The following is a 12266-nucleotide window of genomic DNA, read 5'->3' as shown; positions in this document are numbered from 1 at the left end:
GCTTCAGGAAAAGTAGTTGCATAAAGCCACAATGCCTTTCCAGAACCTCCCAGAGAAAGTAATTTGAAATTACCGAGGCACAGGCTTTCAATTACGGTGAGCCAGCTTATCGATATGAAGGTTATATTCTGTTATCATGGTCAATGACAGCTACCAAACATCAAGAAATGTGTCTATGTACTCGCTGCATAAAAATATTAGCCATTATTATTTCAGTTCATTTTCCATTACCCACTCCTTGTAATTTACAGCATTTTAAATTTGAACGCATTGGAAATCCCTATTTCTTTATATATTTATTTACCTAGAGAGACATGGAAACCTTTTAAGATTTAAATACAAAATTTGTTTAATACTTGGCAAATGGGTTGGGCCTTAGATTACTGTTTAGACATATTAATCCATCCGAAAACTGTCGTTTCATAAAATCGGAAAAATTTCTAGCAGACTTCAGTTAGTCAGTACATTTCGTTAGGTTAAAAACACACAAGAACATTTTAAGTGAACTAATACGCCACAAAAGTCCTACATAAATCGAAAAGGACCTTCCAATAGTTCATTCCCTGTAGCTTCTATTTATAACCACGATGCATAATCTCCAAACGGAGTCGGATCGCGTTGGCAATGGGGTCTGGGATAACCCGGGACTCTCGATCTTCGCCACCTCCGCCCAGGAGCCCGTTCCCAATCTGCTGACCCAGTTGAAACCAATGCCGAATGGCGAGAACGACTGTGTTTCTGACAAGGATGTGTGCCGTATGTTTACACAGTCGTCTGTGGCGGAAGCCACGTTGTACCGGCAGGTGAAACACCAGGTGGAGGAAGTAGCCGCCGTGCTCAACAGTCATCTGCATCCTGGCCAGCGGCAGGAGCAAACCGATGTGGATGTAACCCTGGCCCTGGCAAAGGAATTGGCCCGCCAGCAGGTGGAGGCCAGCAGGTGCCTGCAACTCCATCGCAATGTGGAGAATCTGAGGGATCTCGAGATGGAGGTGGCCCGGGCACACACTGCCTTGGCTGTTAAGAACAAGATCACCCTTAATATCAAGCAGACGGTGGAGGATAAGCAGCGGGAGCGGGCCGAGGCTTTGGCGGAGCAGCGAGCCGTGGAAAAGGAGTTGCGGGAGGAGAAGCAGAGAAGGGTTCAGAAGGCAGCCATCTTCCGTAGGGATCTCATGGCCCAGATCACCGAAGGTCGCACCAAGCGGATACAAGATCATCAGAAGTCCGTGGCGGAGGGTCGTCTAGAGCTCAAGGAATGCAGGGACATAGTGGAGCAGGAAGGCCTAAAGGATGCAATCACGAAGGCGGAGCAGCGCAGGGTGCTTCTCGCATCCCTCGACCAATCGGCAGCCATGCTGAAGCAAACCCGCGAGGCCTACGCTCTGGCCCAAAAGAATAAGCCGGAGAGAGGACTCCTTGATGCCCTGGGACCCGTTACGGCGGCCTATGTGTCCAAGGCACAGAAACGACGCCTTCAAGAAATCGAGGCCAGGGACATAAATGCCGCTCGGCTGGGCTTCCAGCTCAGCCAGATCAAGCACGATCTGGAGTCCCGGGATCAGCTGATCACCAGTCTGCTGATCCGCGAGCAGAAGGCCAAGGAGAACGCGCTGGCTTTGGAGCAGGCCAGAACCAAGATGGCCAAGAAGCAGGAGATCCGCGAACAGCTGCTCAGCCAGCGGGAGGAGCAGAAGTTCTTCCGAGACAAGGCAGTGAAGGATGCCCTGGTCATGCCCAAGGATCCCATGTGCTTCGGCGAACGACAGTATCGAATGCAGGTGGCCCAGCGGGAGAACACGCGGCGATTGGATGTCCAATGCTACCAGGACATGGCCCACATGGTCGTGGAGGCCAAAAATCACAGGAAAGCTGCCGCCCAGGAGGTGGCCGACATTATCCAGGAGGTGTACAACGTACAGAATCGCCAGGATGAGCTTGTGGCCATTGAGCGGATGAAGGTGCTCTCCAAGCAGCCGCCTGAAGTTCTTTCGGCGCTCAAGAAATCCATCCTCACCGAAGAGGAGATCAGCTCTTTAAACCTCAAGAAGTAATTAATGAGTTTTCATTTAATACTCGTTAGATACTTGTATTCCGCTGGTAGAAGATACAAAAAAAAATGCGCTTTTGCTTGAATTTCCTTATTCCCACCTATCTTCTTTGCTTCAGTTTATTATTAATCCTACGCCCCCTTGGAAGTTGGCTACCTCATGTGATGCACCCCACTGGCACAGGATGTGCTTAATTTTCCATTTCGCTGCTCTGCACCTTCAAGTAGACTTTGCCGGGGCTGCCGCCATCCCATTGGCCATCCCAATGAAATTCACTTTCTTACCCATTCTTTGGCCAGGCTTTTGCAGCAGGTCAGGTTTCCAGGTTTCGTAGCGGAGCAACCAACCGGTTTACCGACATGGCAGCTGGAAAATTTGTTTACAATAATACGGTTCGAACTTCGAACGCACGCAGATGCGAGCGTAAGTGCACTTTGGACCGGGCTTACATACATTTCACTTGCGTGCGGAACCTTTACTTTCCATTTCTGGACTCATTAGCCGGCTACCGGAGGAGGCAGGTTTATATTTCATAACTGGCAGTCGAAGAAGGCTTAAGAATGTTGGCAAAGTCGCTTTTTTGGCAACTATTTCGGTACATGCTCTTGACGGCTTGCGGAAACTTTCCCTGGAAATAACTTTGGCTCCAAGTTTCGGCCTCAACGTGCAGAAAAAAAGGTATATTTATGCTTTCAGTGCACTGCAAACTAACAAATGAAACTCATTTTGGCTGCTGCGAGCTCGTCTAATTGAAAAAACTGTAGCTATATAATGAATAGAAAACATGCAAGTTGAACTAACTAGGAATAACTAAAGTTGTGTATTGACAAAGTTGTGGTTAGTTCAAGGTTTAATTTCTTTCAGTGCAGACTTACAGAAGCGACCAGCACAATCACAACCCAGTTTCTGTTTCAAGTTAAGTCTGCCGAACGGTGTGAGGTTGTTTTGTCTTTGCGACTCTGGTCATAGAAGAGCAGCTTGGTTGGCAAACTTTTTATGCCGAAACTTTTTTGCTTTTTTTGGGGCCAGATCTTCAAGTTGGCCAAAAAGATGTGAGGTTGTGTGCACAGGCGTGTCTGCACCTCTTCCACCTGGAAGAGCGTTACTGGCTCTAATAGGAGTTGAGTCGTTGAGTCGTTGAGTCGTCGTGTGGCTGCAAATGTGTTTGCATTGCAATGAAATTGGAAACGAGATCTGCAAAAGTTGAGTAATTGAGCTGATTCTGCTTCGTTGGTCACTCGAATCGAAGAACCTTTCCTCCAACGGATTCGTGCCACAACAAGCATCTGGGGGCCCCATTTTCAGGCCAGCCCAGAAAGGGGAACATTGAGAGAAAATAGCCTAGTAAATAAAAAAAAAATTAAGCAAAATTCTTAATTATAAACCAAACCTCTTTGTTCCGGGCTATGCTAATATACTGTCTTGTAATGAGAGCCTAGTTGCATTGATTGTCCCTTGATTATTGTGAGCCCTGAAAAACTAAAACTTAAATTGCAATACAGAATATATGGCTTATTTATGGCTTATGACTTTTTCCTCTCTGCAGAGGCAGACCAAAAAAGGGGACAATGAAAGACAGGCTCTGAGACATTGAATGCGAGCCAGAGAACAAAGCAATAAAAGGCCCGAGAAGTGGGTTGTTGTTAGCTGTTTGCTTGCCATGCTGGGAATGGAAAATGGAAATGCTAAGGAAAATGAAGGAAATGCAATGTCGTTAACATGGCTCGTAGGTTTGGCTTGCTGGCTGTTTGGCTGGTTGGCTGTTTGGCTGGCGGGTGGAAATGCGGCAGGTTGGCAGCCAGTATACGCATATGCTTGACACGGAAAATGCAGTGGCAGTGGCATTGCATACTAATGTCCCCTCCGGTGCCGAAAGACAAACGGAGGAAATAGATGCTCATAAAAATTACTTTTGGTGGCTATAAAATGCCAGCAGCCACTTCCATTCAAAAGCGGCCTCTTGATCTAAATGCCCACGCAAAATGCAGCCCACAGATATCGTTCGAAGTGGCTGAAAGTAGTATATGTATATCTCGCGATTATCATGTGGGCGCCGAGTGAAAATTGCGTGCAATTATCCAAAGATGATATCAGCATTGGCTGCCGTAAATGCACACATAAATATACGATCCATTATTGTGGCCCTTGGGGCAGCGATTTGTTTGTGTGCTTTCTTAGCGCTGCGATTCGAACTGGTTTTGCGCCATTCGACCGCTATAAATAAACAATTATTTTGAGTGCAAAGCCAGCGAATGCGACCGCCGCAGACACTGCCCATGGACTGTCACCGTAGACAATAATAATAATAGTAAGTACATAAATAAAATTATTATGCTAATTTAGCAGACGCACTCGAATCGTGACAACAAAGTCACGCGTAGGGTTTGTAATAATTACAATAATCATAACCAAATATCTGATTAAATTTAAGGTAATTAAGATTGTTTGTGCTGAGATAATAAAAAAGTTGTTGATATTTTTTAAAGTATTTTTGGTATAATCAGTGGGTGTAAACGACTTTTCCAGTGGCATACTGGGGTTCACGGTCTTTGCCCTTAAAAATGGATTACTTTAGTTAATCGGTTAACTCTTGTGATCGCCGACATTCCATTACCTTGGAACTTCTACCTTTGGTTAGCTAATGTATCCGTTTCGTGAGCGAATCAATAATTAAATGGTTAAGTGCAGCTTAAGCTTATTCATCTGTGGCTTACTAGCCCCCAGTGAGATACACTCACGTACACCAGATAGAGACAATTCAATTTTAGCCAGCTTATGGCCATTGTTATGGCCATTATATCTGGCTAACATTTGAACCGCTGACCGTTGGCGTTGGCAAAACAAAATGAAATAAAACGCTCCACACTCGACTTGATTTGGGCTGGCATTCAATAAGAATTTCAGACCATGCGGCGACATATTGCAGCCACTTCAAGGCAGCTGATGCCACGTAAATAAAAAATAAAATATATTGGAAAATAGAGAAGGAAAAGCATGCGCAATGATATGTGTAACAGCAACAGCTAACCAATCAAAAACAACTCACACTTTAGTAAACTTTGTAGCTACTGCCCCAAAAATTTTTACGATTTCTGCGCCTTAAGCTAGAAAATAACACTCTGCTTATTTTATTTACTGAACGGATTTCAATGATTCTGATTCATCGTTTCTCAAAGTTCATTGAAACTTTACAAGTTTTCAATTGCATTTCCGTTGACCGCCTTCGATGTGGAAATACTTTCAGAGGCAAAATCTTACAGTTGCGGTCAGAAAAATGTCACATTAAAGCAAAGAAATATATATAATTTTAATTTTAAATAAAATGTGCTTTATATGTTTAATTTCTAAGCCAAGTAAAAACTAGTGACTACATTCATCCAAACTATTATTCGTTCATACAAACGTATCAATGACTGTTCAAATCAGACCCATTTTGCAGCTTGTTTACAGATTTTTCCGTCACATTCACAAAAGTGTTTCACAGCCATTTTGGCCATTGAATTTGTCAGGCACAAAACGCGCGAAAACAAAACAAAATCGGCGGCAACCATTGACAGACTTGTTTTGGCCAGATTTTTGTCTCTGATTATGTGTATATTTTGTTTGACTGTGCGGCGGCTCAATTGCGCTGCTTAATGTGATTTGACCAATTTGGGTTCTGTGACCAAAGCCAGAGCGTTAATTTGCCTATAATTATTCTGGCATGTCTATGAGATAATTGCACCATCGGATCTGGCGGATTATAATGAACGAATCGTGGCCAATTTTGCTTTGAACTTAAAGTCAGTAGCTAGTCAAGGGTATTAAACGAACCTTTTACCGCGATTAACAGCCTTACTTTCATCACTTTATCTTGCGAGTCATCTTCACTTGGGCTCACTTTTGATGACACTCGTTAAAACACAGTTAACCCGATTTGCATTTGGCTTGATTACAGTTTTCGCGACCAGCTTATTCTGATGTGGGTTTATCACTGGCCAGACATCTAACCGGCCAAAAGCCCAACCCAAACGCCAGCCCAGAAATGTCTCACATAAAGCTAACTCACTCAGTTGTGGCAGCTGTTTTCATTTCGATAAAAATGCAAATACATCGCAGAGCAAAGTGAAAGAAAAATATCGTTATTAAACTCAATAACTGTCACTGTTTTTTTGCATAAATTATAATAAGTTTCTGCGGCAAGAAAAATACTCAGCCGAACTTCTAAAAGATATTTCATGTTTGCAGCGGAAATAGAAAAAGGCCCACAAGCAAACGAGATGGAAAATTCAGGAAGCTGGCGAAATGATAATGATAAATGTTGTTCGGACCGACGAAAGGGGGCGTGGCTTGGAATGAATATTCATGAATGATTAATGAGGGAAGTGGTAAGGGGGAAGAGGGAAAAGGGAAAAGGCGTGGCCCCCAAAGGTGGCCCAAAGTCAGAGTTGATGGAAAATCTCCAATTACCTCGTGCGTCGGCCAGAGTTCACAGCTCCATGGTCAATGCACCCAGGCAACTTATCTGGAAAACTGTCAAGCTTCTTATCCCCAATCCGCCGGCATACACATGACATAATGTCCAAATATTTGGATCTTGGGCACATAAATAAGTTCAGCAAGTGTGCTTTAATTTTACGGCGCATCTGATAAGCGCTCGCAACTTAGCCTATTTTAACCTTATCGCCCAGCAGAAGACAAAAGCACCACATAGTACGTAATACGTTTATTCCGAAACTAGCATATAAAAAAAACCATTAGCGTTCTGGAAAAATCAGTGTCATGTCGAAAGTCAAGCATTTTTTCAACTTACTTTGGCCATGCGGCAAAGTGCTAATTAAACTCATCTGGCTGCCGACAGACAGAAATACGAGATACATACATTCGTCTTATTTTCAGAGGGAACTTTTCCACACAGGTGACTCAAGTTCTTGTTAAACGTGTCTCTTGAAATCAGCAAATGCGGTTAGAGTGTGGGAGGAATACCTAATGCAACTACATTTGTTTAAGATAAAGTGCCATTGGATTTTAACGAGTCTTTGTCTGTAGTGTTTGGTGTTTGAAATGGGCTTTAAACACCTTTTCGTTGCATAGCACATAAATTATTTCAGTATAATGGCATCAAGATATTATGATTAATGATAGTATAATCGTATAATCTTTTTTCAGTTCGCTCTGCTCAACACGATCTTTTACGAGCCTAGCACACCCTCTTCACACCTACAAGATACTTTAGTACGTGCTGAACCACTTATCTTAAGTGTCTTTATCACACAGATGGTTTATTTATTTAAATAAATTAGTTTTTGAAATACCTTTCGGAAAATACCTTTCTGCAAATGACGGAATTTAGATAGCAAAGCAACTATGTACCTTTGACCAAATTAAAGTAATATGTAATTTATTTGTTTGTGTCTATTCTTTAAAAGGAATCCTATAAATTCATATGATTAGGTTTCTTATTCACTGATTGCGATTTGGCTTTGTGCTTTAAAGTATATATGCAACATGATTAATACGTGCCTTTGCCTGACACGCGTAGAAAACACATTTCAGTTCATTCCATTGACAAGCTTCAAGACTTTTGTTTGAGAACGCCCTCAGATATACTTTTATAAATATTATAAATGTATCTTTTAAATTTAGGGTCATGGAGTTTTTAAAAAGTGAAGTTTAATCTTTTGATTAACACTTTAATGGGTTTCTAAGCCGTTGCGTACCGCCTTATCGTATTATAAATATAACACAGATTACTTTTATGGCGTGAGAAATAAAGCTTAACCCTTTAGATACATATATTTTGTGTGATTTTCAGAAGGCAAGTATTACATAGTCTGTTTTCCATTGACAACATTGACAACTATTGTTCGAGAACGCCCTCAAATAAGTTCACACCTACAAGATACACTGCTGTATCCAACAGATACCTGCGCTATTTGTCATTGTTGCTGCGGTGAATTAGTCATGCCAAACCCGAGTTGAAAGCAAATGTTATTGCTCCTCAAACTCGTAATTCCCGCATCGCCATGGTCGCGTTGCGAATCGAGCTCCAGCTCCAGCTCCAGTTCCAAACGTATCTTGAACTTGGTAATGGTAATGGTGGGGAATCTTCGGCGATGTCACGGCGGCGGCTATGCAAACATCAAAAAGTCTCAGACGTGCATAAGAATTAAGCTGAGCTTGCAGCACGGGAAGGTAAACAACAAGACCAGACGCGGGCTGGTTGGGGAAAAATAAAGTAGAAAACAGAAAAGTATCTGCCAGATACAAGTTCTTCGGGCGGAGTGGGTGCATCCACACACGCGTGTGCCGTGTGTTCACAGTATGCCTCTCCAGAGACACATATACATATACGATTACAGCTACCGATATAAAAACAGAAACGTTGCGACGAAATGTCCGGGGACAAAAACAAGGAGACAGTTAAGTATCTCTTACCTTTGCGGTGACGCTGATTCTTTGTTCTTTGACTCCGCAGCTTAATTAAATTTATAAACCGTTAAAATAATCAGAGCCCGGCTGCGGATTCCTCCTGTGCAAGCTCCATCTTTAAGTTGCGAGGAAAGCAATTACAATCGCTTGTATAACCAAAGAGAGAAAGCATCTGCCCATGGTGATGTGTGCAGTCGAAAGAAAATATACATACTTTTATTTCGAAGTCCAGCAAATAACGGGTTAAGTCGGAAAAATTACGTGCTTTTTGGACTATAATTTTGCAATCAAAAAAGATTTAAACAAAGTCTATGAATTCCAAAGGGATATCCGATATTGAGTTCAATTGTTCTGGCAAGATTGAACCATATAATACCAAAGATGTTTCTACATACAAGAAGTCGTACTGAACTTTCTTAAGCCCAGGTTAAATTGGTTCTTTGATTATTTTATTCTTTACCTTACTGGTTGCGAGATACTTTCGTATTCAGCGCCGCCTTTCGACCACTTGTCGTTCGTAGAAATGGCTTGTGCAAACTCTGGAGATCCGCCAAATTCTGCGTTGTTTGGCAAAGAAATTATCCAATTCGTTTTCGGAGTTCGCTGGGTTCGTTGCTTTCGTTGCTGCTACTTTGCATACACATCCATTCGATGTTGATTACAGTCGCTGCGTGCGGTATCTTCGAGATACATTCGATTCGTATTGGTGTGTATATAAATCTGATATCAGACCGAATAAAAGACACACGAAGAGGAGCACTTCTGGGGCACAGGTAGAAGGAATGAAATCACACAAATCTTAAACCGGCAATCTCATCGCACTCACAGATACACACGCACACATGTATCTTACACAGCGTTCAACAGCGGAACGGAACGACATTCGCTCGGTTCGAGACGCGTTCGTTGACTAAAGTCGGTTTGCCAAGTCGATCGGTGGGATTTGGGATTGAAACGACGCGACGCGGCCAGCGGTTGAAAGCAACAGGTTGAAAGCGGCTCTTACTCTCTTTCTCTCTCTTGGTCAGAAAATGAGATACTTAGATACTCTGCTGCTCAGATACTCAGATATTGCTACCTGAGGCGCCCTTCTCGCATTATCATTAGGCCGAATGCTCGACGGCGACGTCGCCCGCTATCAGTTTAATTACGTATGAGAAAGCCACTCAGGAAAGCGCATTGTTCTCGTTCTCACTCTTCCTCGGTTTTTGATGCCCGGATTCGCGTGAAGTGCACTTAGTTCCCAAACTGGATGCATTTAGGTGCATATTTATACACTGCCCGGCGGCAATCTGATTCCTGCAAGGGCATATTCGCTAAGGCACTAAAGTGAATTCAGGGGAAAGTGAACCTTTCAATTTGAATACTAGTGTGGCTATTTAAGTTATTAAGCTAAGTGCTGTGATATCAAATAATTAAGCGGTAGAATCATGATAATCATTAATATTTTCTTAGATTAATTTTTCCACCAGTTTTTGCCACTTCTGTATAACTTGAAATTAAATCTGATAAAATGAAAATTGCTCTAGCTACATATATCAATCAGCAAGAAAGAAATTGTAAGCAAAAATATAAAATCAACAAATTAAAGCAAATGAAATGACTTCAATGATTCTCTGCAAATAACCTTATTTATGGCAAAAAAAAACTTGTCAAAGCAAACCCATTTAAACTTCTTGTTTGTTTGCATAATTGAGTTTATATTATTAATAGGAAAAAATGTCCCCACAAAACGAGCCATGATAGCAAAACTATTTGCATTCCGTTTGTTATTAAATTCAATTACCCAGATAATACTTATCACAAACAAAGCGTGCCAGTATACTTGTCTAATATCCTTAAGCTATTTGATATTTAAAACCTTTAGGCATGTGATAAATTATCTTGACATAATTGGACGCCCAAAAAAAAGATTATACATATTTGGATTGCATTGCGAAAAAGTTACGAATAAAAATACAAATTTTTTAGGTGAACTAAAGTTTCCGATGTCCGTTCTGTTTTTTCATCCACAGAGTGTCCAATATCCGCCTACATATGAGTGCGATTTCACTCTTTCCCGTCCACTAACATGTGAATTCGTGCAGAAAACATTTTCACATGCCCCCGAGTGCAGTGGAATTTGGAGTGCAGTTGCAACCATAACAATAGCCAGTAATAGTTGACATGCGGCACTGACAAATATCATAGTTGTTGGATAGCATTTTAAAAGTATATTTAATTATTGCCGGCCATGCGTTGTGTGGCGCTTTGGGAATGTCTACTGGCCCCAGAGCCATTGTTTTCCATACAAAACATCTGGCACATGTGGCTTATGTGGCGTTAATTACAAGTAGAATTGCCCCGAGCACTCCACATCAATTTACATCTAAATTGCAAGTGCTCCAGGATACCCGTGTCAGGTGATGTGTAATCAAAGCCGACGCCACAGAATCCTTGCCACTTTTTGGTCCTTCGAGCCGGTCAACAGACTCGGTGTCACCTAATGAGCCGATCCCAGGCGATGAGTGGGCGTTAAGCGGCCAATTAAGTTGGCTGATGACCAAGCCCATAAAGCCAGGTGTAATAAAAGTATACTCCGGCATGCCATGGTAACTGAGGGCTTTCACAGGCCTTTTTCGCTGACTGAGCCAAAGTTTTCAGTTCCCATTTTTGATGGCCCTCACCGGGAAGTGGATGTGGAAGTTCGCCCGGCAGATGAGCAGCGATTCGCTGGCGTAGCCTAGCAGCAAGATTATAATTAAAAGTAATCAACGACATTATCAAGGCAAATGCTAAGGCCAGAACGCAGAGCATAAAGCCAAGGCTGAGCAACGGCAAAATCCAGAAATTCTGCGACGCAACAAGTCAAAGTAGTTGGGCCCTTGCCAGCGGAGCTCTGTCTCGCTACACATTAAAAAAATGGGAGTGTTTTGCATTTATTAAGGCACCTATAAGTAGGCGTGCGTATACTCAGCTGTACAGAAATGATTATCAAGTTTTAGACTGAACGCGATGAGATAACTTATTGCTGACCTGCTTTCTTTGAGATAGGTGTAATCACGGTTATTTAGTTTAGTTTTTATTCGAATGCCAGTAATAATGAATGTACATTTTATGCAATGCCATCTAGAAAGAAATACTTTTAAAGCTAAAGAAAATATCTTATTGCTAAACAAATAACTGAAAACATGCAGACGAACTTCTGTGCAGCTTTCACGTCCAATATAGCAGCGTTTCGAATGCGGCTAACAAAAACATTTAATTAAGTTCCCTCTGCCGGCGAATGATGAACGAGCGCTCCATTAGATTTAATTTACTCAACAAGTATTACCAACATTATCAGTGTTATTAGCTAGATGAATGTGTATTCCCCCGTCCCCTTCCCCCTCCCCTTCTTCATTCGTGCCATTCGTGTATTTGCACACTGTGTGTGCAAGTGTGTTTGTTAGCGGAAATGAAGTAAGTGTGTTGCTGCTGCCATCTTGGGTCCAATGCATTTAAATTTCACATTAAATTGTACTTTAAGAGGATTTATTGGTCTGGGAACCCCGTTTACTAGCCGAAAATAAAAACGATGTAAATTAATAAAATACAATATATATAATAATAAATGGTAATAAGTGCAGCATAAATTCTTACATAAATGGCGTTTTTGCATAACCCAAACTTTAGCAAAGCGGGTACTACAGCCCATTGGCATTTTACATTTCAATAGAATTCGAACTAGGTGGACCTAGTTGGGTTAATGGGAATGCTTTCATCAATTGTTGTCCCAGCAGGATCGATGTCCACCCACGGCTGGATAGAATAAAGGACAACGCA

At 42.0% G+C, this 12266-nt stretch overlaps 2 protein-coding genes across 9 annotated transcripts in view; one reads left to right on the top strand and one right to left on the bottom strand.

Moving 5' to 3' along the window:
- The window catches only part of LOC6537269 (synaptotagmin-like protein 4), a 70241-nt gene that overhangs the window by 38910 nt on the left and 19065 nt on the right, over nt 1-12266 (bottom strand). Inside the window, exon 1 of one of the 8 annotated variants that reach the window (XM_015192752.3) lies at nt 8923-9078. The exons of the other annotated variants lie outside the window; for them this stretch is intronic. The gene's annotated coding sequence lies outside the window, so the exon portion shown is untranslated. Of the gene's footprint in view, nt 1-8922; nt 9079-12266 lie in introns of those variants that run through there. 8 annotated transcript variants of the gene reach the window in all.
- LOC6537267 (trichohyalin) lies at nt 395-2144 on the top strand. Its single transcript, XM_002097789.4, has one exon. The coding sequence runs from the start codon at nt 588-590 to the stop codon at nt 2052-2054; it is 1467 nt and encodes a 488-aa protein (XP_002097825.1). The 5' UTR covers nt 395-587; the 3' UTR covers nt 2055-2144.

This window comes from Drosophila yakuba, chromosome 3R, assembly GCF_016746365.2.
Source record: "Drosophila yakuba strain Tai18E2 chromosome 3R, Prin_Dyak_Tai18E2_2.1, whole genome shotgun sequence".
Taxonomy (NCBI): domain Eukaryota; kingdom Metazoa; phylum Arthropoda; class Insecta; order Diptera; family Drosophilidae; genus Drosophila; species Drosophila yakuba.
This window is presented reverse-complemented; position numbering and strand designations above follow the sequence as displayed.